The 26,195-nt window shown below is 33.4% G+C and overlaps 4 protein-coding genes and 1 pseudogene across 4 annotated transcripts in view; 3 read left to right on the top strand and 2 right to left on the bottom strand.

The window, feature by feature from the left end:
• Window positions 1–675, bottom strand: part of LOC105160987 (xyloglucan endotransglucosylase/hydrolase protein 9) — a 3,350-nt gene extending 2,675 nt beyond the window's left edge. The window contains exon 1 of the mRNA XM_011078535.3: window positions 148–675. Within this exon, the coding sequence (XP_011076837.1) occupies window positions 148–319 (172 nt within the window). The 5' untranslated portion in view covers window positions 320–675. The remainder of the gene's footprint in view (window positions 1–147) is intronic.
• Window positions 676–3,553: 2,878 nt separating this feature from the next.
• On the top strand, window positions 3,554–4,930 carry LOC105160922 (putative carboxylesterase 18 pseudogene; annotated as a pseudogene).
• Window positions 4,931–11,048: 6,118 nt separating this feature from the next.
• LOC105160921 (proline transporter 2) lies at window positions 11,049–15,619 on the top strand. Its single transcript, XM_020693569.2, has 7 exons — window positions 11,049–11,426; window positions 12,107–12,331; window positions 12,436–12,530; window positions 12,773–12,962; window positions 13,987–14,111; window positions 14,774–14,989; window positions 15,148–15,619. The coding sequence occupies exons 1-7, from the start codon at window positions 11,207–11,209 to the stop codon at window positions 15,523–15,525; spliced, it is 1,449 nt and encodes a 482-aa protein (XP_020549228.2). The 5' UTR covers window positions 11,049–11,206; the 3' UTR covers window positions 15,526–15,619.
• Window positions 15,620–17,412: 1,793 nt separating this feature from the next.
• Window positions 17,413–20,315, top strand: LOC105160919 (putative sugar phosphate/phosphate translocator At3g11320). Its single transcript, XM_011078447.3, has 4 exons — window positions 17,413–18,260; window positions 18,615–18,718; window positions 18,826–19,054; window positions 19,725–20,315. Exons 1-4 carry the CDS (start codon window positions 17,811–17,813, stop codon window positions 19,869–19,871), a joined length of 930 nt encoding a protein of 309 aa, XP_011076749.1. The 5' UTR covers window positions 17,413–17,810; the 3' UTR covers window positions 19,872–20,315.
• Window positions 20,316–20,771: 456 nt separating this feature from the next.
• Window positions 20,772–24,428, bottom strand: LOC105160918 (LIM domain-containing protein WLIM2b). The gene is made up of 6 exons (XM_011078446.3): window positions 24,235–24,428; window positions 23,866–24,084; window positions 22,057–22,156; window positions 21,928–21,962; window positions 21,750–21,839; window positions 20,772–21,292 (listed from the first exon to the last, which is right to left on the bottom strand). Exons 2-6 carry the CDS (start codon window positions 23,998–24,000, stop codon window positions 21,083–21,085), a joined length of 570 nt encoding a protein of 189 aa, XP_011076748.1. The 5' UTR covers window positions 24,001–24,084; window positions 24,235–24,428; the 3' UTR covers window positions 20,772–21,082.
• Window positions 24,429–26,195: the final 1,767 nt, after the last annotated feature.

Genomic DNA, 26,195 nt, shown 5'->3' with positions numbered 1-26,195 from the left:
TCAATAAACTTTATTCTTCAATTGCGAAATGAAAAATATAAAAGGAGCAAATTACAATCCTAACAATGTAAAAGATTAAAACAGGAAATTACTATAATGAGAGGACTAAGAATGCAATTAAACCCATAATCATATATAGGTAGTTACCAGTGGAAGAGTCGAGGGAGAGTGCAATTTGGGCGCCTTGAACAAGGATGTGATGAGGTGCCCAGTTAGCCTGGAAGAGTTGGTCGAAATCAGCAGCATACACAACTGTTATACCAAAGTTTATGAGTGTGAATATTGCCTTCCATGTTCTCAAATTGGAAGGCTTCTTCATCTTCTTCCTTTAGACTGAGCTCCAAACCACAACACCAATGCTACTATTTATAGCACGACGCCGTCTTATTAAGAAAGGTAACATGCTTCCCACTTGATTCAAGTTTGGACTAACTGTGTTATTTTTTTAATTGTAATTTTTAAATCGGGCGGGACGAGACCAGCATCGCAGCCAAGAGCCAAACAATCAAAATGACCGTGCTTCAAATCAACGAAACTCAAAACACCGTTGTTTCATGAGAAAAAGAAAAAGAAAAAAAGATTAAAACAATGAAAGCACTAGACCAAAAGAAATAATGTAGAAAGCAAGCATCGTCACAAGGGGGCAAATAAGCAAAACAATAGATCAATTTGCACAGGAAACAATAGATTTTAGCTTCAAGTAAGTGTATTTTTCTGAATGGATTGAACTTTGGCATACTTTGTGTAACAAGAGGTATGGGTTTATGATAAAAATAGGTGTTTTTGGGATAATGGGAGGCATGAGGGAGTGAACTTTCTTACATGAAAAGGGACAGGAGTGGAGTCCATCCGACAGCCACTACAATTTGCTTATGTTGCTGTCATTCAAAATTAACTACTACATTTTATATATAAGTACAGTTGTACATATATAAGTTTAATTGTATTTTTAGTTCCCAAGTTATAATTATTTAAGATTTTAATTTTATAATATGTTAGGATCGTAAAATGGTCCTTCACTTTTTTTTAGTTGGGACAACATAGGTTGAAATTTTTAAAATTGGCTGAAATTATATATGTTGCGGTCAAATTTGTCCTAATATCGCGAAATTAAAAAGGTGAGGAATCTTATGTGGTTTATAAATTTAAAGATATTTTTAACTTTCTTTTGTGAAATGCCTTTTAATAATAAAATTATGCAATTCCAATTAAAGCAGATAATACCAAACGTAAAAAGGAGTGCAAGTCAGACTATATATTTAGCACCGTTTAGGGTAGCATCTGCATCTCTCAAGCTCTTCATCTGGACAGTGATGATATGGGATAGCGCCCTCATCTCGTTCCATATTAATTAGTAGCAGATGAGAGACTCTACAAATAAATTATTTAACTGGGACGGGCATTTGCGAGGAAAATCACAAAATACATCTCAAATACCAATTTGCGATGGGCGTAACGATGGCCGGATGAAAATAGCAAGAACTCCCAGAGTAACCACTTTTGCGATGGAAACCCACATCCGTCACAATGTTTGTATTTTGCAACAATTGATATATAAAACACATTTTGCAACGGCTTGTTTATGATGGGTGATGTTTAAAAATGGACAATTATAACTTGAGACGGGTTTTTTACTACACATCGTCACAAATTCAAATTAATTTTGTCATGTTGTTGCAACGAAACTTGAAATCTATCTTGATGTTGTAACGAATAGATTCGTCGCACCATATGTTTGCAACGGCATAGCGATCCAAAGATTGCAGCGGATTTGAGATGAAATTCATCATTCCTTTTGAAGGAAAAATCCGCTCGTCGCAAGTTTACAACCACTCTATGACGGGCTTGCAACGAAACTTGAAATCCGCTGAAAGCATGTTGGCCTAATTGACAACATGGGGTTGCACTGTTTGATTTTAACACTAAAATGACAAAATTATAATTCACAGTCTACAAGGGTATTTTGATCATTTCACTATAAAAATGAATGGAAACTAACGAAAAGGTTAGTTGTTAGACAAACGTTAAAATTAGAGGGAATATTTTCTCAAATAACAAGAAAATATTTATAATTATGTCAGATTTTAAAAAAATTAATTGTAATTTACCCTTATATTATAAATATAACATACTCAATAATACATTAAGTAATAATTAAATTGCAGTCTTTTGCAGTTTGAAATTATTTAACCATATCCGGACATTCTTTTGTTGTCCCTTCTCTTTTAGACCGAATACCCCACTCATTAACTCACAAAGCCTACTCCTTCCGTGCGGTTTGGATTGGAGCGATTGCTTGTAGAAGTTTAGCGATTTTAGTGAATATTCGTACAAAAGCATCAACTTGGCTTTTCACTACCAAAAAAAAATAAATTAATTTCCTATATTTTAATTACTGCAATTTAAAAATTATGGTAAATCAATATTATTTATCACGATCCAATAAAATCGATGAGAAAACATAAACTTTGACCACAAATAAATAATTGTTTACATGATTTTATCTATAATCATAATATTTGCTATAATTTTTAGTTGTACTAATGTTTCAGCTTCTCTTGCAAAAATATCTGCAATTAATTACTATTGACTTACAATTTCTTACAAATTACTTGCGTGAAGAAAGTTAACAATTTGTGAAAATTAATAAATTGATGGACCATATCGCCGTACCGGTTTTTGGAGGATTAAAAGCGCCAATTCCCATATAAACAGGATGAAAGTTGCGATCACGTTAAAAAAATTCTTAGCCATGTCAATCATACAGAAAGTATAATACACTTATCGTATAATTAATTAACTATATATCAATCATACAATAAATATACTATACGTATTATATAATTGATTCAAATATGAACAAACTCAATCTGAATTAGATTTTTACTTAGAGCACATGATAAAAATAATTTGATGTTAATTTGCACTTGATAAACATACAATAGTAGAATGCAGACCCTCTAAAAAGAATGCCATTCGGCTATGTATCTTTTCTTTTGGCATGATAGACAAATGTGGACAGGCTCCGGCACATGTCTTACATAAACTAAAGCCAAGAGTCCCTCACCTTCCCAATATTATATCAGTTAGATCAAGTCATGTAGATGGCAGCTGGAACAGTAATTAGACCACCCATTAAATATATTTTTAGTCTTGCAATTATATTCTTGATACTTAATATTTCATTTTATTAGAATTATAAAACAGTCCAGCATATTTTTTAATTTTTGGATATAAAGACAGATTTGATCGAAAAATTTGAAATTGACTTAAAAGTGACACGTCATTATTGAAAATGAAGGCTTCTCACCTTGTTATGGGTTGTTTTTAGTAAGATGTGATGTTAACAAGAACAACTCAATAAGGCCATAAGCCCAATTTTTAACAGGCTCACGTAATGCACGTGTCACTTTCCGGCCAATTTAAATTTTCGGAGAAATCTATTCTTGAACCAAGAAATTGAAAAAAATTGGAGGACTATTTTGTAATTCTAATAAAATAAAGGACTAACACGCGAACGTGATATAATTAAAGCACTGAATGCATTTAAGTCATTGGACCGGTAACTGATGTATGTCCCCATCTCAACCTCACCGCTCCAAAGCAGCTCATATCCACACACTTACACATACACAAACACAGAGAGAGATTATCATAGTGCAAGATTGAGATCTGAATTATCAATCACAACATGGCTGACAACAGCACAAAATCCCAACCTAAGCTGCCATTCATAACAAGATTAAAATTGCTCATATTAGGATTGGCTAGGCATGTTTACATCCGCCGTGATGGGACGATCAACCGCCGTGTCCTCCGCCTCATAGACATCAAAGCATCAGCTCCTGCCACCAAACGTATCAAAGGCACTCGTGTTTCCACCTCCGACGTCCCCATCGACCCCTCCCGGGACTTGTGGTTCCGCCTTTGCGTCCCTACGGACGGGGTTTCAGATAAGTTACTACCCTTGATCGTCTACTTTCATGGAGGAGGATTCACCAATTTCGGCCCTGACTCCCAGTGCTTCGACGATCTTTGCAGCCGGCTAGCAGCAGAAGCGCCCGCTGTCGTCGCTTCCGTGAACTACCGACTGGCCCCTGAGCACCGGTACCCTTGCCAATATGAGGACGCTTTTGATGCCTTGAAATTCATCAACACACAAAACTACGCTGTTCTACCCGCCGCCACTGACCTCAGCAAATGTTTCATTGCTGGAGACAGCGCGGGCGGCAACATAGCCCACCACGTGACGTTTAGAGCTTGCCGGGATCGTCATGAACTCGACAGATTAAAAATAGCCGGACTTGTCGGGCTGCAGCCCTTTTTCGGAGGAGAGGAGCGAACGGAATCAGAGCTGAGGCTGACGAGCACGCCTATGCTTAACGTGGAGCGTACTGACTGGATGTGGAGGTGTTTTCTGCCGGAGGGCGCTGACAGAAACCATCCTGCAGCGCACGTTTTCGGGCACGGACAGGACGCCAAGGACCTGAAGAATATAGAATTCCCAAAGGTCTTGGTGATCAAGGGAGGTTATGATCCACTGAAAGATTGGCAGGAACGGTATGTTGAATGGTTGAAAACCTGTGGGAAAACAGTGGAAGTGATCGAATATCCTAACACATTTCATGGTTTCTATGGGTTCCCAGAAGTGCCTGAATATGATTTGTTGATTAGCGACGTGACGAAGTTTATTCAAGAAGGAGCACATTGTAGCTGAATTTCACGGGAGGCGAATAATAGAAGAATAAGGATGCATAGGCCTATGGCCTGACCAGGAAAATCGGGCATCGCCGGGCTGGACATGCCCGCCGCTCACTTGTCTTAGACCTCTTTTCTGTAATGCGGTTGTCTCCACCAATATGTGGTTGTTTGTCTATTCTACTACACTCAATGTTCATTAAATTAAAAATTAAAGTAGCTTCTAACAATATTTCTGACTTGGTGAAAACGACGACACTGTTAGGGATTGACTATAGCCAGATTGCGAACAAGTATGAAAAGAAGGGGACCCCTCATATATTTATAGGTGTTTGTAAAATTGGATCTGAATATAGATACACTTTACACTCCAACAAACGCTTCCTAATCTATGCACAAAATTCTCATAATTAAAAGTCTGAAGCAATTCAATAAAAGTCGTGAGTTACAAACAAAATAGATAAAATTGGAAATAAACGACTTTGATCAGAATGACTTTTAGGCTTTGAGGATGGAATTAAATATGTGATAGTACTGTCCTTTATTAAATGAATAATTTAAAAAACTCGAAAATTAATTATAAGGTGCTTACTTATATGTATTACCAAAATCATATTAATTTTATCGAATATTTACTTTGAATTATTCTAATAATTTTGATAGCGAAATGACATTTTAGCGCTTCTATTACAAATTTAACGCCACAAAAAATCCTAAGCACCAAATTCATCTAACAACCTTAACATTGCAAAAGCACCAAGTGAAGTATAAGACAAATAATACATCTCAAATGAGTACTTATCTTGAAGTGAAAAACGAATACTCCATTATCATAACTACAATTCGCAATGATGTAAACAATACCTTGACATTTTGAGGAAAAAGTTGGTTATGTAGTACAGGGTGCCGCATGATTGATGTGGCACTATTTGAGGTACTATTTATTTTGACTTGTGACAATCGCAAATTTGTCCTTAAAATGACATCTCGTTGATCATAAAATAAAATATGTCATAGTATCATCAGCTCCAGACAAGACAAGAAGCTCGGATAAGTTGACGGGGACTTCAAAAATCCTAGGTGAAAGCTCCTTATGACCAATTATAATAGTTTCACTAAAATTTATCCTCAATATGTAAGTTAATTTTAATTATTGTTCTTAATAGTTAATTTTAATTATTGTTCTTAATAGTCAATGTCAATTTCACAAAAATTAAATATATTATTCCTAATTATAGAACAAAATTATTTTTGGGGATAATTTACCAAATAAATTGGTGTTATAAAATTAAAATTCACAATGAATTTGGGTTTTGTGAGTCCATTAAACAAAAAAAACAAAATACTATTGCCTACATATTAGTAGTTTTGGACTAAAACTCGTGGTAAAGAACTATTATTATTCATGATTAAATAAAATCGATGTAAGAACTTAGCTTAATCACCATAAATGAGCCATGACAAATATTTTAGCCAAACTCGTAAAAATCACAGCCAACGACCGATGGTCGTGGTCAGTAACTATTTACTATAGTTATTTATTTTTGAACCATGATAATTAATTATGGTTAAATATTATATTTTTTTCGGTGAATTAAGTGTGCAAATCCAAAATAAGATATAAAATTTCTATTTTATTTTAGAGATGCTAATTTGGTCCAAATATGCTAAAATATGATCCATTTATAAAGGAATAATTCATGATGTTGACACCCAATAGAAATGATACAAGGGGACCCCAATTCGCATTATGACATAATAATAAATCAAGTAAAAAAGCTGTCAAAGTCAATGCTTTCAGCTACTACGAAGTGTTGTAGTTGTGAGTGTCCGAAATCTTCCTTAGCATGAACTTTTCAAAGCAGCTTGTAATTTTCTCCCAAAATTTTTGGAGATTTCACTTTAATGCAAATTTCATGACTGTAAATTTCACGAGACAAGAAAATACTGCACACGAGTTTTTGAATTTAATCACGTATTTTGCAGGTATAAAATCTTTATTTGGAATCTCTAATTTTTTATCTTGATGTTATGTTTGACTTGATATTTTCGAAGGGGTAACCTGACATTTGATCTCCTTCGAAGTTGACTTGAGTTTTTAATAATGCAAATTCGAGATGCTCTCGACTCATTCCCAAGTTAAACTTTATAAATTTGAAATATTTGACTTGAATTTCAATATGCGTAGGTGAATAAATGCTCTACTTCGTTAAGGTTGATTTGTGCTTCAATAATATTAGTTCGTGGATCTCGCACAACAATCACGAATTAAACATTAAGGTTTGATAATTTTCACGACAAAGTGCCTTAAGTTTTTTTTTTTTTTTTGAACGGTTTCGTGGATCTCCTTGAATTTTGGTAAAGAGAATTCATGCTCTTTTGCTCGTATTTTGACTTGTCGAAAAAATATCTACTTTTTGTTGTAGGATAAAAAAATTTTGTCATATTTACTTGATGAAGCGGCACAACTTGATTGGCCCTTCACGATTTATTTGACATTTAGTTTTGTTAAATTGGCAAGATATGATTTAATTGTGAAATTACTAACTTGCACTTACTTGAATCTAACATATGATTCACTTGCCAAAAACGTGATATTTTGACACTTGGCATTATTTGATTGTCGAAAATGTACATTAATATCAATTAATTATTTATTTATTTTAGGAATTAAATTTGATTAAATTTCTTAAATATAAATAAAAATTGATATTATTTTCTACGTGTTTTCATTTAATTGATTAAGCATAATTTTATTTTTGAGCGTTCAAGCCCTTGTGATGTAGAACAAGAGGTGGATGTGTTTTTGGAGCGTTCGAATAGGCATAAGTCGAAGATTTAGCACTTTAGTTGTGTGGTTTGACCATGGAACTTCAAATAACCATACTTTTAATTCGATTAGAATTACGGAACGATCTACACACGATTTCGATATTTTTCGAGAGGATAATCCAACTCCTCACCACTATTGTCATGAGGGGTTATCGTTTGTCAAATAATATTTTTCATGATGGAAAACTAAATTTTTACATCGATTTTATCTAACTATGACTTTTAATTCATAGCCCTTAAAAGTATTGGCAATAAAAATATCTTTTCTAATGAGTATTTTTCTTATGATTTTTTTCTTTCTTTCTTTTTTTTTTTTTTTTGGCACTACTACTTCGGCCGGGTATTTATAATTATAATTATGATTATATGAGATGTATTTATAATTTTATAAAATATTGGTATAATGTTTAATTTGAGAAAATATCAGTATAATTTGTTTAAATATTTTAAAAACTAAAATAGACAAATAATATTAGAATTTCTTTGATGGTTCATCTAAATAATTGATGACAGAAATGTAAACTTGTACTATTAAAGTATTTGTTGGAAGACCATAATTTCCTCTGCTCTCTCATAAGAATCACCGCCGGAATATCTTATTAATCATGACGGCAATGAATCTTTGAAAAATTATTAGGACTAAATTATGATGAGCTTCTTAAACTTTTAATATAATTATAAATATTTATATTATTTAGAAAATATTGATTATTTTCTTAATTTCGCCCGGACGTTTAATAACCAACTTAATTATTTAATCTTAGTTAGATTTTCATTCATTTTTATAAAGAGCTGATCAAAATATTCTAATAATATTATAAGTTATAATTTTATTTATTACTAAAATTTTATGACACTTTTTATGGGGTAAGTTGGAAATTTTCAAATCTTTTCATCCATATTGTTCGATTTTTTTATAATTCTTTTTTTTTTTTGACAAAATATACAGTACATTAATGAGAAAGTCGACGATTTTATATTTTATTAAATATCAAGAGGTATTGATAATTTTTTAAACAACAAGTGTATATTAAAAATTAGGGTTCATTGCACGTGACTCCCTCTGAAAATGCGAAATTATAATTTTCCTAAAAGAAGTTTTGAAATTACACTTACATCTCTTTCGAAAATTCACTTACACCTTACTCTCTTTGGTTAGGATTTAGACGAAAAGTACTGATGTTGACAAAAAAAAATTGTATAAATTTTTAATTTTTCTCATCATTTAATATTTTCATGTAATAATTTTGTACGTAGGAAGAAATAAATGTAATGATATTGATATGACTCCATATGAATATATAATATATTACATTTATCCTTTTATAAGTATAAAAATATACATAAAAATGTTAAATAGCGCACAAAATAAAAAATTTATGTATTTTTCTTTGCTCTCGTCAGCATTTTTCGTTTAAACCCTAAGAGATGGGGGGTCAAGTGTAAATTGAGAACTTTGAAGAGAGGGTGTAAGTATAATTTAAAAAAAAATAGGAAAAATATAATTTAATATTTTTAAAGGGAATTTAAGTGTATTTAATCCTAATAATTATGCCAAATCTGACCAACTTCTTTGTAATTTAGATTCATTATATAACCAGAAAACGCCAAACCGAAAACAATAACTGATTGCACCAATAATTCATACTCAATTGTTTATTCTTTCCGGTAGGTTTCCATCAGCTCCTCTTATTCGGACAGTGTCGCATAATGAGGCTTTCCTTTTCCATTCCATCACTCATAATTGGATTTCAAGGGTGGTTTCAATAATTATTCTTTATTCATTGACAGCATGTGGTTAAATTAACGAGGCTTAATTTGGTTGGCGAAATTAAAGCCGCATGATTTTAAAGGTTATGGTTTCGAATTTCGCCAGATGTTCGGGATGTTGCTTGTTGTATAGCAGAAGTTATTGTCTATTGTAATAGTAGGTGTTATTGAGTAAGATATGATATTGTAATAGTTTTTGTTAGATATTGATGTCGATATGAATGATTGTACTTGTATCTTTTCTTTTTTTTTTAAAAAAAAAAAGCACGTGGCTAAGTTTATATGATATATTTATATAAAATATATATTTTTTATAAAATACTTTTAAAACTTATCACAAAGGTTTATGCAATTTTCAAATAATATGGAAATAAATTGTATTTAACCCTTTTTTTTTTGTAACTTTAAGAAAAGTAGTTTATAAATTTCTAGCATTTTATTTTTTAATCTCTTTCTAGAAACTTTATGTACCAACATTTTATAATTTTTTAAATATTTTAGAAAGTATTTTAGAAAACTTATTAATCTACCCAAAATACCCTAATCTTAAAATATTAATTAGTGTAAAACAAATAAAACATTGTCATAGTAAATACGACATAACAACCGGAAACATGTTGTGTTTACTCCTCAATTTTTGACTTTTCTTTGTCCAAATTCATCATTTCTCAAAAATTGAATTTCTTGAATTGGAAAAATCAACCAATGTCTTCATGGAACTGATTAATCGTAAATAAGAAACAATTTGTAGCAAGCAACAAAATACATTTTTTATTTAATTAAATAATGTAGTCACTTATATAGTAAATAATTCTTTGATTGTCGATATGGATTTTGACTAAAATATTCTCAATTACCTTAATTTTTGCTTAAAATAACTATTTCTTTCATTTAATTATATTAATCTTTTTCTAATTAAATAACTCTAATAAGAATTAAAAAATTATATAGATATTCGAGTTAACTAAAAGGGTGATTGGCTAAGCTCATTTAGAAGATCTTATGAGATCGTGACGTCTTATAGTTGATAACATGTTAGATTTTATTTTAAAAATAAATTTATAAAGTATTTGGATAAAATAAAATTATGAAATTTATAAGATGTTAGTTATGTCAAATTTAAGTTAATTTGAAAGAATTTGTTAAAAATTAGAAATAAGTTAGCAACTCATATTTTTTTCTTAGAAGAAGTTCGTAAAATAAAAGGGCAAGACAATCAAACTAAAGTATAAAGTTTTTCGAGATTTAAGTTTTTTTCGGAAGTATGTTGAGTCAGATTAAAAACATATGATATGACTATCGAGTTTTTATCATAAAAAAGCAAAATCATCACTAATTGGACGTAAAGACCAAAATCGCCACTGTTTTGAAAAAACAAAATACTAAAATCGCCACGTTCAATATTATATGATCAAAATTGTCAACCTCTAAAAATATATATCCAAAATTACAAGTTGAACTATTACATCATTAGATTTACCAAAAACCCCATTTTAAATACTGATATGACTCATAACTTGAAATTTATCGATTCAAAGAGAAAAATTGCCATAAGTCTTTAAAATACAAAACCCAATGCAAATTTATTTTTGAATAGATCAAAATTGACAACTCCTCTGATTTACATCATTGAAATTGCATTTTTTTTCCCATTCAATTTTAATCGAGAATAATTTGATTTTTTTAACCCTGCGCTTCGACATTGGACACACGATCCTTGACGCCGAACCAATCCCAACCTCATATAACCATATTTATGGAAGATCGCGCCAAACTGTATTAGCAAGAGGGCCCCATTATACCCTCTCCTGCTCTCTGGAAAAAGGCAGGCACACCTACCACTGTGTGTTCAAAGAAATATCTGAAGTTTACTCTACATGATTTAATACTCTGCTCAGCGAGTTCAATGGTGTTTTCATGGTGTTTCACCTGTAAACACAATCTGGGTTGGGAAGAGGAGGCAAGATCGGTGCTTTTGGGGAGAGGGGAAGAAGGGGTGCCGGAAGCGGGAAGCCCAGAAGTAAACCATGTTGCAGGGACCTCTTGCTCTGAGTCTGGTGAAAGGGTCTGTTCTGATGATCATTTGTTCGTTGAAATTCCAGACACTGCCCATCAAATTAGCCAAGGTTCTTTTTCTTTTCTTTTTGTTGTTTGCTTTGGTGTTAAGTACACTAATTTTTTGCTGTTCCGTTTCTGTTTGTTTGATTTATGGAGTTGGTTGGATTTAGTTAAATTCTTTTATGTTGATGGAATCGCCCGCTTGTCTGTTTGGAGGTGCTTTTATTGTATGTTCCCTGATTGTGTTTGAATGGTTGTTGTATTATGAGGTCAAAGAATGATTTTTATGCTAAATGTTATACTAATTGATAGAACGAAGTTCGATATCAAATATTTGCTTCATCAATCTTGTTTTTCATTAGAAATAATAGTGTTATGTTTTTTGGTCTTATTTATACGACCCAATTGTGGTTTGAACAGTTTGGTGAAACCTTTGGATTCTGAATTAGTTCTCTATTATAGTTTCATGCTTATAGAATTCTTTGGGATCTATTCGAGTAGTTAGAGTGCTATGTTTGTAGAGCAAATTGGATTTCTAGTGAGCCGGTGCCCAACGTCACCTAAGAACCACCACTTCCGTCTAATGAAAATTTTGATACACTAAATGTAGAAGAAATTTTTCTTCATGTTAGTAATTTAAGGTCATGAATTGTGGTAACTCTAGTGATATGGGAGTTTGGTGATTTATTATTTATTCTGTTTTTCCAAGTATTTGCGGCTTACTTTTTTACCTGTTGTGTGAATGTAGACTCATGGTTTCAAGTCGGATTTGTTCTTACCACGGGGATAAACAGTGCCTATGTATTGGGATATTCTGGGGCCATCATGGTTCCATTGGGTTGGATTGGCGGTGTGGTTGGACTAATTTTAGCAACCGCCATATCTTTGTATGCAAATGCCTTAGTTGCCAAGCTTCATGAATATGGAGGAAGGAGACATATCAGGTATAGAGACCTTGCAGGATTTATATACGGTAAGAGCAGATAAAAGGATGAAAAGAAGTTGAATCCAATTAATTAGTGCTGGTTAAAACATTCTGCTATACTGCTTTACGGAATGAGATTTTTGTTGCTGCAGGTAGAAAAGCTTATTCTCTTACATGGGGACTGCAGTATGTGAATCTCTTCATGATCAATGTTGGATATATCATTTTAGCTGGCAATGCTCTTAAGGTAACATACTCTTTTTGTCCTATTTCTCTTTATCTAATTCCCGGTGGGATAGGAAAACATTCTGTGACCATCTACGTGATATTTGTACTTCACATTACCATGGTTGCTTCCGCCAACTCTGAAGTACCTCTGCACTATTGAATAATACTGTCTGCTAAAAAATCTGGAAGGAATCAACTGAGCTTACTATGAAAATTTTTAAGGCTTTAGCTCACCTTTAATTCTATTGACATTATATGCAGGCTATGTATGTTCTTTTTCGAGATGACAATATCATGAAACTCCCACACTTCACTGCAATAGCAGGGCTTGCATGTGGTCTTTTTGCGGTGGCCGTACCCCATTTATCAGCACTGCGGGTTTGGTTGGCATTTTCAACATTGTTTAGTCTTGTGTACATTGTCATAGCATTTGCTCTGGCCCTTAAAGATGGTACAGCCTCCTCTTTTCCTTGTTAACATGTAAGGAAATATGCCAAATTTTAATCTTACGCTTGAGATTTGCTTGTAAACTTCCGTTGAAGATATTATCTCCATTTGGGTGGCACCAAAATTTGGGTTGCAAAGGACACTATTAAGTCTCAAATCAAAAATAAAACAAGCCATATTCCCTTCTAAATTGAACTCTTTGTTTTATCCCACCTTAAGCTGAATATTTGAAAGGCAGATCTACACCAGGGTGTTGAATAAAACTAGCTTTCCATATCTGCTCTTTTCAGATCGTGTATAGTTCTCTATATATTGGGAGGACTTAATATATTTATGCTTATGTTTTCCTATTTGTACAGACAACTTATCTGACACCTTTTTCAGAAGAAAGAAAGAAAGAATCTTTTGATGGTTCACCTAACTGCGTCAAGAATTGGTGGTTGGGGAGTTGCGAGCTATAATTTTTGGTTGTGCCTTTTAGCCAAAAGTTGACTTGTACTAGATACCTGTTCTATAGATAGTGAAGTATTTTCATGGATCTGGTTTACTGAGGAAGTCCTTGGATGAGTTTGGACATCTTAAATTTTACATCTGGATTTAATTTGGAGTGCATGACATACTTTTGTTTCACTCCTTATACACTATCAATTAGGTGAAAAGAAAGAAAAAGGGCAATTTCCACTGTCAAAATAACCAGACATGCTTAAACCTAGAAACAATACTGTTCTTCTTTCATGGACTGGCTTAAACGGATATGGGAGGCAAAGCTACATTTCATGATAGCTATTGTCAGTCAATCTGGAATAGAAGAGGTGATTGTTCATGAGATAAAGTATATATGTCATCCTTTCTTTTCAAATAATTCACCCATGAAAACAATAATCTCTTTAAAGATATCTTTTCCCTGTACTCCTCTAATCTGCTCTGAATAAGCATTACTAGTTGTGAATGTTATAGTTGTGCAATATCAATTCTCAGCTTCAGAACTTATGTGTTACCTTTTCTGAGTAAATCATTTATTCTTATAGGCATTGAAGCTCCTCCCAGAGATTATAACATTCATGGAACAAAAGCAAGCAGGATTTTCACAACTATTGGTGCATCAGCAAATCTTGTTTTTGCCTTCAATACTGGAATGCTCCCGGAAATACAGGTGAAGTAGAACTTGGTAATCATTGAGTAAATGAGATGATCCGTAATCATTGAGTAAATGAGATGATCTGTGCTGTGCTGTGCATATATTTACATAGTAAACGACGCTTGTGCTAAAATAATCAACTTTGGCGTCTTTTAGCACAGACTTATCCGCGGTGACTGAATTCACTTGTGCAATTATCTTGAAGACTCATGAAACTTTTTATATTAAACAGAAATGAATAAACTGCTCTTACTTGATTCATGCTTTTTCTTGTAAAGTTATTATTACTTTGTAATTTGTGTTGTTCTTATTACAAACATTATTCTCGCCAGTAATTGTTGCTGATAAGATGCACCAGTCACTGAGATAAGCAATACACAGCTAATGTTCTTTTCCTTCTTTCTCAAATTGCGAGACATAGTACAATCGATCAAGTAATTTATCCATCTCAATTTCATCTTTGTGGTGTTGTATGGCATATTAGGAGCACTGCTCAGCATGATATCAGCAATTGTCATCTCTCGTCCAATGGAAAGCTTTGTACTACACTAGTATCTTGAATATTTTCTATGCTTCTTATTCCATGAAGCTAAGTATGAAGCAATTTTCTGCCTCATAATTTGTTAGTAATTTTAGCTTCCTGATTGTCATTTGCATTTTGTTTATCTTCTTGCCAGGCAACTGTGAGACAGCCCGTTGTTGAGAACATGATGAAAGCTCTGTATTTTCAGTTCACAGTTGGAGTCGTGCCAATGTACGCAGTTACCTTTATTGGATACTGGGCCTATGGCTCCAATGCATCAACCTACTTGCTGAACAACGTCCACGGTCCCATTTGGTTGAAGGCAACGGCTAACATTTCAGCTTTCTTGCAGACGATCATTGCTTTGCACGTAATTATCATTCTCATCATTAGATCTTCATTTTGTTGTACCCACTAGGAGAATCTCTAGAATGGTGTCATCTATTTGTTCCTCAGGAAATATGCTTCTAAGTGGTGTTATACCTTTTTTGCCGCCATACTAACTGCAGAAAAATCTAATCGTTTCAGATCTTTGCAAGTCCAATGTACGAGTATTTGGACACCAAGTACGGAATTAAAGGAAGTGCTCTAGCTCTACGCAACTTGTCTTTCAGAGTTCTAGTGAGAGGCAGTTACCTGGGAATAACCACCTTCATCTCAGCCTTGTTGCCGTTCTTGGGAGATTTCATGAGCCTCACCGGGGCTCTCAGCACCTTCCCTCTCACGTTCATTCTTGCCAACCACATGTATCTGGTGGCTAAGAAACACAAGCTTACTTCGTTGCAGAAGAATTGGCATTGGCTTAACGTATGCTTCTTCGGTTGCATGTCTCTTGCGGCTGCGATTGCCGCCTTGCGGCTGATTGCCGTAGATTCCAGTTTTTACCATGTTTTTGCTGATTTATAACGCTCTATTCATTGAAGGGTTGCTACCTGTGAGCCCTCCATTGCATCTCAATTGTAATATCCATTTTCATCAAGGTGCAACTGAATTGTTAGTATGTATGTTCGTTTATTAGCTTAGTAGTTGCAGAACAAATTCTTTATATTTTTAAATTGATTATGAAATATAAATGGATAATAATTTCTATAAAATAGTCGTTCCTACAAACATAAAAAATAGTTAATAGGAAATGAAAGAGAATAGAATTCTACTGAACTAAAGTGAATTTTTTTGTAACAATAAATGTATATTTTCTCAAAGTTGATCCAATTTATAGTTGTACTTGTTTCGTGTTGGATTAACCTTTAGGATAATTACACTTCCCTTCCTTAACGTTTGGTGTAGTTACACGTAGACGCTATATAATTTAAAAAAATACATTTAGCACCCTTAAAAATTTACTTACGCCTAATAAATAACTCCTTTCGTTAGTCTAAATTCACAAAGTTTGTTGATATTAATAAAAAATCGAAACAAAATCTATATTTACCTCCAAGTGATTTATTACTAATTTATTACAGGTCGGATAAATCTTTTATGACTAAATTACCCTCATACGTTTTTCACCCATTAATACATGTGAGGAAATATATCTTCACCGTTATAAGTGTAGTTTAGACGAAAAAGAATTATTTTTCCTGCAATAAGTCAATCGAGGTAAATATCAATTCTCATTTAATTTTTCGGGTTAATATCAACAAAATTCAATTAATTTTGACTAACGAATGAACTTATTTGTTAGACGAAAGCAAATCTCAGGAGGTGTTAGATGTAATTTTCGAATACACCATACCTCAAGGGAGGGGAGTGTAATTATCCCTTAACCTTTTGCCAAGATAAATAAGAAAAATTTAGAAATACAATCCATAATAATGTTTTATAGCCATAAAAAGTCATCGGACACTATATATTAACTAAAAATACATAAAATTCACCTTTATTTTAAAAAGTTGGGGCACCCCCTCCCCCTATTTTTGGCTAAAATTATAAAATACGGAGGATTCTATGCTATCTGGCCTACGTAGAAAGTCACCATTTTAGTACGTAGGCGTTTACTTCTCCTCTAGGTAAGATGATTGGTGTGTATAACAAGTCACCATTACTACTTGAAATGCAAATGATGCTTCCAAGAATTAAGGATGACGAGAGGCTTTTCTTACATGTTTTTGTAGTTTGTATCTTTTATTATCAAATAATGTTACTTTTTATGATAGATTTAATATTATATACGATAAATCATAATTGATTTATCTTCAATATGTTATGATTATAAATATTTTTTCGTTATTTAAAAAATTATAAATGCTCTTCTAAAATTATAAATCCCTAACAAATACCCTCTTGTGACAGCCCATTATAAGGTATTTATAATTTTTTAAACAGTGATAGGATATTTGTAATTATGGCAAACTGCAAATAAACCTGCTTTTAAATCAACATTAAATTAAAAAAAATGTAATTTTACTATAAGGACAATTTTATCTAAATATTTAATTCAGGTGCGATAAATATGTTAAATATTATAGTTGGTTTTTAAAGTTTGCAGTTGAGGTTCATTTTAATTCGTTAAATTCATTTTTTTTATTTTAGCTTTTATAAATTTTTGTTTTTATCTCAATTTGATTCACGTGACTATTTTATCTCCATAAAATTGTCACAAAGCAATTTTCTACTTTAAAGGCAATTTTTTCTAAATATTTAATTCATGAGGGATAAAGATTATATTTTGTTAGTTTAAGAGGGTGAAAAGCGATATATGATACAGTTGAGGGGGTAAAGCGTAATTAACCCTTTTACTATGGTAAATTGAATTCCCGGCGTTCATCTGCAAACAAATTCCCGTGGGTCGTCCTCTGGATCAAAACCCAACAACACACACACACCAGTCCATGCATACGCATATGCACACAATCCCTTGCATACACGGGCTACTATCTTCTTGTCGATCAGTCATGCTGCGTGCTCTGTATATCAGCAATTCCACGTCTCTGTGGATTTGCTTTCCGAGAATTATCCGACATTTCCTTTCGCGTTTTTGCTTTTATAAGTTTTGGGAGATCAGATTCGAGGAATTTCGCAGAGGTAGCTTGAATTCCTCCTTTTTTCTCTCGGCTTATCAACCCTAACTGATCCCTTCAAAAGTTCTCCATAAGCCCACTTCAGCGATTTATTTGTATAGAGTTTGTCTCCCCTTCAATTTTTTTGGGTTCAGTCGAGATTCTTTTTTGTGAAGTTTATTGGGTTTGACGATGTCAGCGATGAAATCATCGGGCTGGGTGTACACGTTCGGGCTGGTAGCAGCGTGGTATTCATCCAACATTGGGCTTTTGCTACTAAATAAGTATTTGTTGAGCAATTACGGGTTCAAGTACCCGATTTTCTTGACCATGTGCCACATGACGGTGTGCTCGTTGCTGAGCTACATTGCGATTGTGTGGATGAAGATGGTGCCAATGCATTCTGTAAATTCTAGGGTTCAGTTCATGAAGATCTCCGCTCTCAGCTTGATTTTCTGCGCTTCGGTTGTTAGCGCCAATATTTCGCTCAAATATTTGCCCGTTAGCTTCAACCAGGCTATTGGCGCCACCACGCCTTTCTTTACGGCCGTATTTGCGTACCTAATTACTCTGAAAATGGAATCGTGGTTGACTTACGTGACTTTGATTCCCGTGGTTGCTGGAGTCATTATTGCTAGTGGGGTATGTTTGATTTCTCTTTTTCTCAGTTACATAATCTTTTCTGTGTTTCTTTACTGGTATCTTGCTTGGTTTATGTCTTGCCGTTCAAGACTTTTCTTGATCAAGTACTATGCGTTTATGGTGATTATAGACTATTTTGATTGGCCTAGATTTTCGTTTATGGTTTATGTTGAGGAGTTGGAGTATTGCGTGAGAACAGTCATTGCGAGTTTAATCTATTTGAAAAAGAGTTGGCGGGCTTTCTCTATTAGATAAATAAATGTTGTTGAGATATGTGCCAGCTAGAATTGATGAAACATCTTTGATTCTTGAAATTAAGTGTTGGTGTCTCCGTGTCTGATCGTTTTCTGTCAGGGTGAGCCTAGTTTCCATTTGTTTGGATTTATCATGTGTCTTGGTGCAACAGCTGCAAGGGCACTCAAATCCGTGGGTCAGGAGATTTTACTTTCATCTGAGGAGTATGATTCCTATGTTCTTTCTACCATTATTCTTCTGAGTTTGAAGGCTTTAATGTATTTTCTTGCGACTTCATATGGATTCTGAAACACTTTCATTTTTTATTAAGGGAGAAACTGGATTCTATGAATCTGCTCCTGTACATGGCTCCTATAGCTGTTGTATTATTACTTCCTGTAACGCTTTTTGTGGAGGAAAATGTCGTCAGTATAACATTGGCATTAGCAAGAGAAGATACAAGAATTATCTGGTTGCTGCTCTTCAATTCTGCGCTGGCGTATTTTGTAAATTTAACCAATTTTTTGGTCACAAAGCATACCAGTGCTTTAACTCTTCAGGTACTTCTTGATTCCGGTTCCATGCTAATACTTTCTCTTGCTAATCCCCCTTTCTATTGAATTTAATTTGTGTAGATTATGAAATAAAAGGGTGAGATGCATGGATATCATGAGTAAACTGTATTAAGATCTCATAAGTTTCTCTTCCGGTCACTGGATTCCAAACTCGCACTGAATTTTCTTCAAACAAACAATTGCAGAATTATTTGCAATAAGATATTGGCTACGTTCCATTTATCATTCTGAATGAAAGGCAAAGAACAAATTTTCTACCTATGTTTAGATCATTTTGTTGATAAGTAAGGGAATCTCATCCATAAATACCTTCCTGGTGAAGTTCTACTTTATATACACTTGAATTCTTGAAATTGGACTTCATATCCATAATAAGATTAATCTACCAGTCATATGTTCTCCATTCTCAATTTTCCATTCTGGATGAATGGTTTATACATACTACAGTTTACAGAGAACTAGAGGTGCTACGCTGTTCAGATAATTATTGAGCATTTTACTTTTGGTCCACCGTTCGTTGTGGCTAAATATGTTCAGTCATTTAAATACATTCATTCAAATTCTTGAGCACCATGTCCTTGTGAATAATTCCGATGATTCATAAAGTTGTTTTTGTAATCTACTCCACATAACCATGGCTGGTCAAAATCTCCAGGTCCTGGGAAATGCAAAAGGGGCAGTGGCAGTGGTAGTCTCCATATTGATATTCAAGAATCCTATCTCGGCTACCGGAATGCTTGGATATAGTCTGACCGTCTTCGGAGTTATCCTCTATGGTGAAGCAAACAAGCGTAGTAAATGAAAATGTAACATGTTGGAGAAGTATCAGCTGCAATATCCATCTACTTTCTGATATATATGAAAAGGTTTAACCATCTAACGTACGCAAATCCCAGTGATGTACATGCAGTCAGTATATGTATTCAGGCCCTCAAGACCTATATTTGCTCGGAGACCAGAGGCCGAGGCTGAGGCTTCAACATGTACCAGCAAACAAATGGACCGTTTAGTGGTGTAGAAGTTTCAATAAGTCACTCAAATGTCCTACTTCTTCCCAGTCATGGGTTTTACCTTGTATTCTTTAACGAATGGATTTGAATCCCTCCACACAGCTTGTGATTATAATGTTCTTATACCAATTTGCCAAAAAAGGATAGGATTTACCAGTTTGTTACCTCCTCAGTCCGCTACAAAGTATTATGTCTACTTTTCTTTTATTATTATTATAAAATGAATATTGGCCAGATTTGCAATGTGTACAACAAAGCTATAAGGGTGGCATTGCCGCCTTCAATCAATTTAATCATTTATGCATGCATGTCAAGTATATATCGTCACTCACGTTGATATGGCCATCAAAATATGATCGAAGATCCCACCAGAATGCAAAACAATGAAAACGGCATTTGTCCTTCCTTTATATACAATGCAGCATTGTATTCTATTGTCACTAAGATAATACAAATCGAAAGCATTAATTTGCCCTGATTCTAATTTGAAATTTTTTATGAAAATTAGTATAAGAGATGTCTTATCTACAAAAATTTCAAAAGATAATGAATGTGGCTTCTAACGAGATGTATTCTTTTTGGCATAGTAAGTTTCACACAAAATTCACACAAGTCAACTTCAAGACTATAAAACCAGTTAATAAATTTGAGAAAAAAACAAAACAATTCCCAAAATTTGCTTGAACACAGAATTGGAAAATGGAACAATGGGGGATGACAACTGTGTATTGCTTCAATATTGCCTTAAAAGCACTGTTGGGAAATCTGAACATCTCATAAATGGAATGTAAAAGCAGCCCCAGCAGTACACAGCTGGGAAAAGAAGACGGTGAAAAAACAATACATTCGAGTTTACAGGAACGATGATCAAACAGAAAGAGATGCAAAACACACCCACACAGGCAAGCACATAGATAGATTGCGGCAATTAAATGCACCAGAGTTCTACAACCTGTTGAACAGCCATCGGAATTCAAGAATCAGGCAAAACGGCAGCTGTAGCTCAAGAATCGGGCACAACAGTTGTTGCACGTTTCATAGATGCAGACTTGATTAAATGGTTGTAGCTCCCTTTTTCTTTGAAGAGCTGGGAAAAATGAGGCTTGCAGTACAGGATGCCATCAAGGGCTGCATAGTTGGATGGAGTTAAAGAGCATCCTCCATGAGAACACTTGAAACAAGACTTGTGATAGCTTTGGCTTTCCACAGTCACCTGACAAATATAGTGAAACGAAATACTGCATAAAATCCATTATCAATGACGTATCACAAAGTATGAGAATAGTTGGTGTCTTTTTCCTGTCAAAATCCATCTGTTTTTTCCTATACACAAATTTCCGAGCTACAATAGAAGCCAATGATATCTTGGCATCAAAGTAAGCCATTCCAGACATATAGAGAGATTAGTTAGGAGTAAAAGCAACTTAAATGTAACATCAAGAACATAAATTGATGTCAATCACTCCACATACTCATGAATAGACTAAAGCAATTCAAATGTGACAACCATTAATATGTTGCTATTACTTGCCACTAGAGTCTCAGCGCTAGATTCACAGAGCCTGAAATTAACCCGGGATTACATCAAGCTGCTCAAGAAGTTTGGCTAAATGTTGGAATTGAAATGCTGAAACAAGATCTCACTGTAAGCGATCTTAATTTAATTATACCTTCTCCAGAGGGTAAGCTGTTTTACCACATGTAGCACATTTATCTTGTGTCCCCGAAAACATTCCAGCAGCTTTGCTAGGTGATCTTGTCTGGATATTTAGATAAAGTAAATAAAATCAGAGGACCTGTACAAGCATAGTAAGAATTCTGAGACTATATACATTGCGGGAAATTTACCAGCTCCGGAGTTAACTTCTCAGCTGACTTTGCAGCTGCAGAAAATTACATTGATTAAGAAATGCATGATAATTCCTTAAATAGAATATGAAAGGAAAGAGTGTTTGCAATAAAGTAGCAAAGACATACGCGATTGAAAGTTCTTGCTGAAACTACCAGTCTCCTTGAAGAGTTGCTCATAATGAGGCTTGCAGTAGAGCACGCCCTCCATTGATGAGTAATTGCTCAGCTGAGGAAAAGCGGGGATGGCCACGAATATAAGTATAGGTTACAAGCACTAATATGTGAGACATCTGAAACAGCTAAATATTCACTTATTTGCCCACGAAATAAGTTTAAACAATTCAAATGTAAGAAAAGTTTGACATCTGAAACAGCTAAATGACAACTCGGTTCATCTACCTTCCATAATCACAAAAATCTTGCCTCTAAATTTACTATGTTCACTAAACTTTCCCCTTTTGTCAATATTTTATATGTGAAAATAATGATTTTTGCAAAAATTCTAATAACTTATCCATTTTGCCCCTGATGCATCCATTCCTATATTTGCAGACTAATATATCCTTGTTAAAATTTGGAGCTTAGAGAATATTTTAAATGACTACATACCATAAAAGGGAAAAAATGTACATAACATTGTTAAAATATAACTTCGGACATAAAAAGAAAATAAAATCATTCCGGACCACAAATTTGTAGTTCATGGTTGTTTTTTGCGCTCCCATATATATTATGGAGTGACAGCCATTCTTACATTTTTTTTCACACAAAATTACTTATTAAAGTAATATGTTGTAGGACTGAAATATTAAACAAAGATGAGCCTTCAAGATATAATTAAACTTAATTTACAGTTAATAAAACATTTTTTTTGTTCTCCTTTGCTATTCATTTCATCTTTTCTTATCTATTTTCTTTCCCTTAATAATTTTCCCCTTTTATATTCATAATTTTTCTTCTTTACCTGAGGACAGAATGGTAAATTTGGGGGAGGGAGGTCGCGAGAAGGAAGAAAGAGAGCGTAGTAAGGATAATAGAAGGGAGAGAGAGTAATGGGGAGCGAAAGTCTGGTGAGAGAGGTGACAAGATGAAAGCTTAGGCAGTAGGATAAAACATAGGGAAGAAGAGGAGAGAGCTAGTGGACCGAAAGGGTCAAAGAGGTGAAGTCACGGGAAAAAGAGGGAATAAGATTACACTCATTCAATTATGTAAACGTTACAAATACAACTCTTCAAATTGTATGATCAATATCAAACACCCAAGGGCAGAAAGTTCATCTAACAAATATATTATTGAATTTTCTTTTTTTTTTGTGTGTGTCTATATCAACGACCAAATGACTATTGCACAACTTCTATATAATGCTCAGGGTGTTCTAATTGAGCAAATTTAAAAGAAATGTTTATATAATTATTAGATAGGGAGGGATGGAGGTGGAAAGCTATAGCTATTTTAGAAAGGAGGCCCTATTTTTATCATAAATCTTGACTATACGTCATATAATTGATGCCTATAAATCTCATCGATTTATGAGTATAAAATCTGTTAACCTTTAGAGCTATGTCGTAATTGTCACCAGACTATCTAAAGACACATCTAATATTTGTAGTAACACAATATCCTTCAAATATCATCCACGTATAAACTTCATTAATACACAAAAGTGAGACATCAAGAAATCTAATCCTCTAAGTTTAACAAGGCCAATTAAGCATTTCAACCAAAAAAAGGGGCATGGAATGCTCAATCTAAATCCTCACACACATCACACAGACACACACACGAAAGGAAGTTCTTCCACTACCAAGCAGCAAACAACAAGAAAGTGCAAAAAATCAAGCTCTCCCACCTCAGAAACACATAAGAAAACAAAACAACATGGATCTAATACTTGTATAATAAAGCAAGAAACGGTGAATTAGAGGAGGTGTAAACCTTGAGGGTTCCTTTGCAATGAGAGCATTTGAAGCAAGACTTGTGATAACTAACTCCATCGGCAGACAAGAGCTCCACTGGGTAAACAGTCTTCTCACAGGCCTTGCATTTCTGCTGTGTCCCAATAAAAGACATATTGCAATCTTCCCTTTCGAGCCAAACAAAAAATCAAACAGATCTGGGCTTCCAAATTCACCGCCCGACAAGCTATACGTTCAACTGCAGAAACCAATAATCATCAGTCACCGCATTTCTTAGTCCAGGATTTTCGACTACAGAACAACCGATCTACAACTTAAAGCAAGAATCAACACGAAAAATGGAGTCTTTGAAGAGGAGTTCGGAACCCATTTAGTCAAAAGTACATACCTTGAAGAAGAACGGTACTCGATCAAGATTCTTGATCAAAGTCAGAAACAACCCAACAAAGGGGCGAAAATGGTGGATTAGGACTCCCCCCTTGTTGTATGTATATGTGTGGAGAGAGAAAGAGAGGAGGGATGCAGCAAAACGGGAATGATGGTGAATAATGATGATGGTGGGGGGGGGTGGGGGGAGAGAGAGAGAGAGAGAGAGAGAGAGAGAGAGCATAAATATCTTCGCTGGAAACGCATTAGCTTCCACTTTGACTCCTGCAAAGGATGACATTTCTGTACTATTACACTGTCTTTTCTTTAATTTTTTAAGTTAAAAGTGGGGAAAAAAAAGCAGATTAAAGTGGATTCCGGAGAATGTCAATATGTTATATGTCAATAATAATAATAATAGATTAAATTACACTAATACCCTCATGCTATGATAAAATATTGCAAAATACATTCTTCCTTCAAATACAAAACTTACGCAAATATTTTTTAAAAAATATTATATAAAGACTTCTTGGGGGTAAAATTGTAATTTTATAAAAAATAAAAAGTGCTTGTATATTTTAATTTAACCTCAAGCTGTATTAATATAATTTATCCATAATAATATTGGGTCAACAAGGCTCAATCAATCAGTAATATTAAGATCTCACAGTAAATAAAGATTATGAGTTTACATCTTATAAATATAAACATATTTTTACTTTTTTATTTAAATATATTATTAATTTGAAATTTGATAAATGATTATTGATACAGTAAATTAATATTTAAATTTGAATGCAATAAATAATATAATAAACCACATCCTATAAAAGTAATGATGTTATAGGAATTGATAATTGTTACTTCCTCTTTTACAAATTTATTAAATTTGTTTAAGATGGGATTTAAATATTCTAAAATAAAATAAAAGGTCTGCAGATTATCATTTTATTATTAAAGTGCTGATATTGATATGATACAGTTAATTACCTATAATACCCTTTGAGATCAATTATATAAACAAGCACTATTTGCACATTCCATCTGTGTATTTAAATTTTTAAAAATTATAAAATGATATTTTTTTTACTATCTAAAATGCTTATCGAGTTTATGATAAATCATTTTTCCAAGTATATTAAAAAACACAACGTAACCTTAAACTTTATTTATAGGTCCAATTTGGCCCCACCATTGTATAATTGATTATAAGAGAATTAATTTTGAAACAGTTGATTTTAAAAAATATATATAATTATGACATTTGAATCACGGTTCAATTATTAATTATATAAATACAGATTACAATGATCAAATTTAATAAAATTCAATTTCAAAAATAATTACGAAAAAAAAATTGCCTAAAAACACAAAAAATTACGTATACACTCGAAACACTGGTATTTGCAGAAAAATAATGGTAAATATATTGTCATGTTATCCCATTGCAATTTAAATATCATGAATATAGGGCATGATCCTATAATTAATGGGAATTAAATTAGCAATATATTCTAAAAGATTCACATATTAATACATCAATAATTGTGGCTGCAAACAAAGAAAAAAAAAATAAAGATAGTATCAAAATAAAGAACTTAAAAGATTTTCAATTATTGCAAAAATCATATTTGTAACCTTACAAAAGATATATATATATGTAATTAGATGTATCTTCAGGGGTGCTAATGCAATTTTTCAAAAATAAATAAATACACAAAGAATGAATTGATGGGCTTAGGTTAAAATAATTTTGTTGTCTTGCTTTGCATCCTTTTGCATGTGCTTTATTCCATTAGATAATTAAGTGGAGCCTCTTTTGGATTATGAAAGCCATTAGTTATATGTCAGTCCTGTCTAGAAAAAATAGAGAATTAAATGAAAATGAGTGATTTTTATAATTAATATTTATGAAAATTAGTATCTATTTTTTTCTACGAGAATTCTGATGATTTTCATCGTTTTTGTATAGTAATCATG

The sequence above is a fragment of the Sesamum indicum genome, linkage group LG4, assembly GCF_026168435.1.
Source record: "Sesamum indicum cultivar Baizhima isolate 11 linkage group LG4, ASM2616843v1, whole genome shotgun sequence".
In the NCBI taxonomy this organism is placed as follows: Eukaryota; Viridiplantae; Streptophyta; class Magnoliopsida; order Lamiales; family Pedaliaceae; genus Sesamum; species Sesamum indicum.
This window is presented reverse-complemented; position numbering and strand designations above follow the sequence as displayed.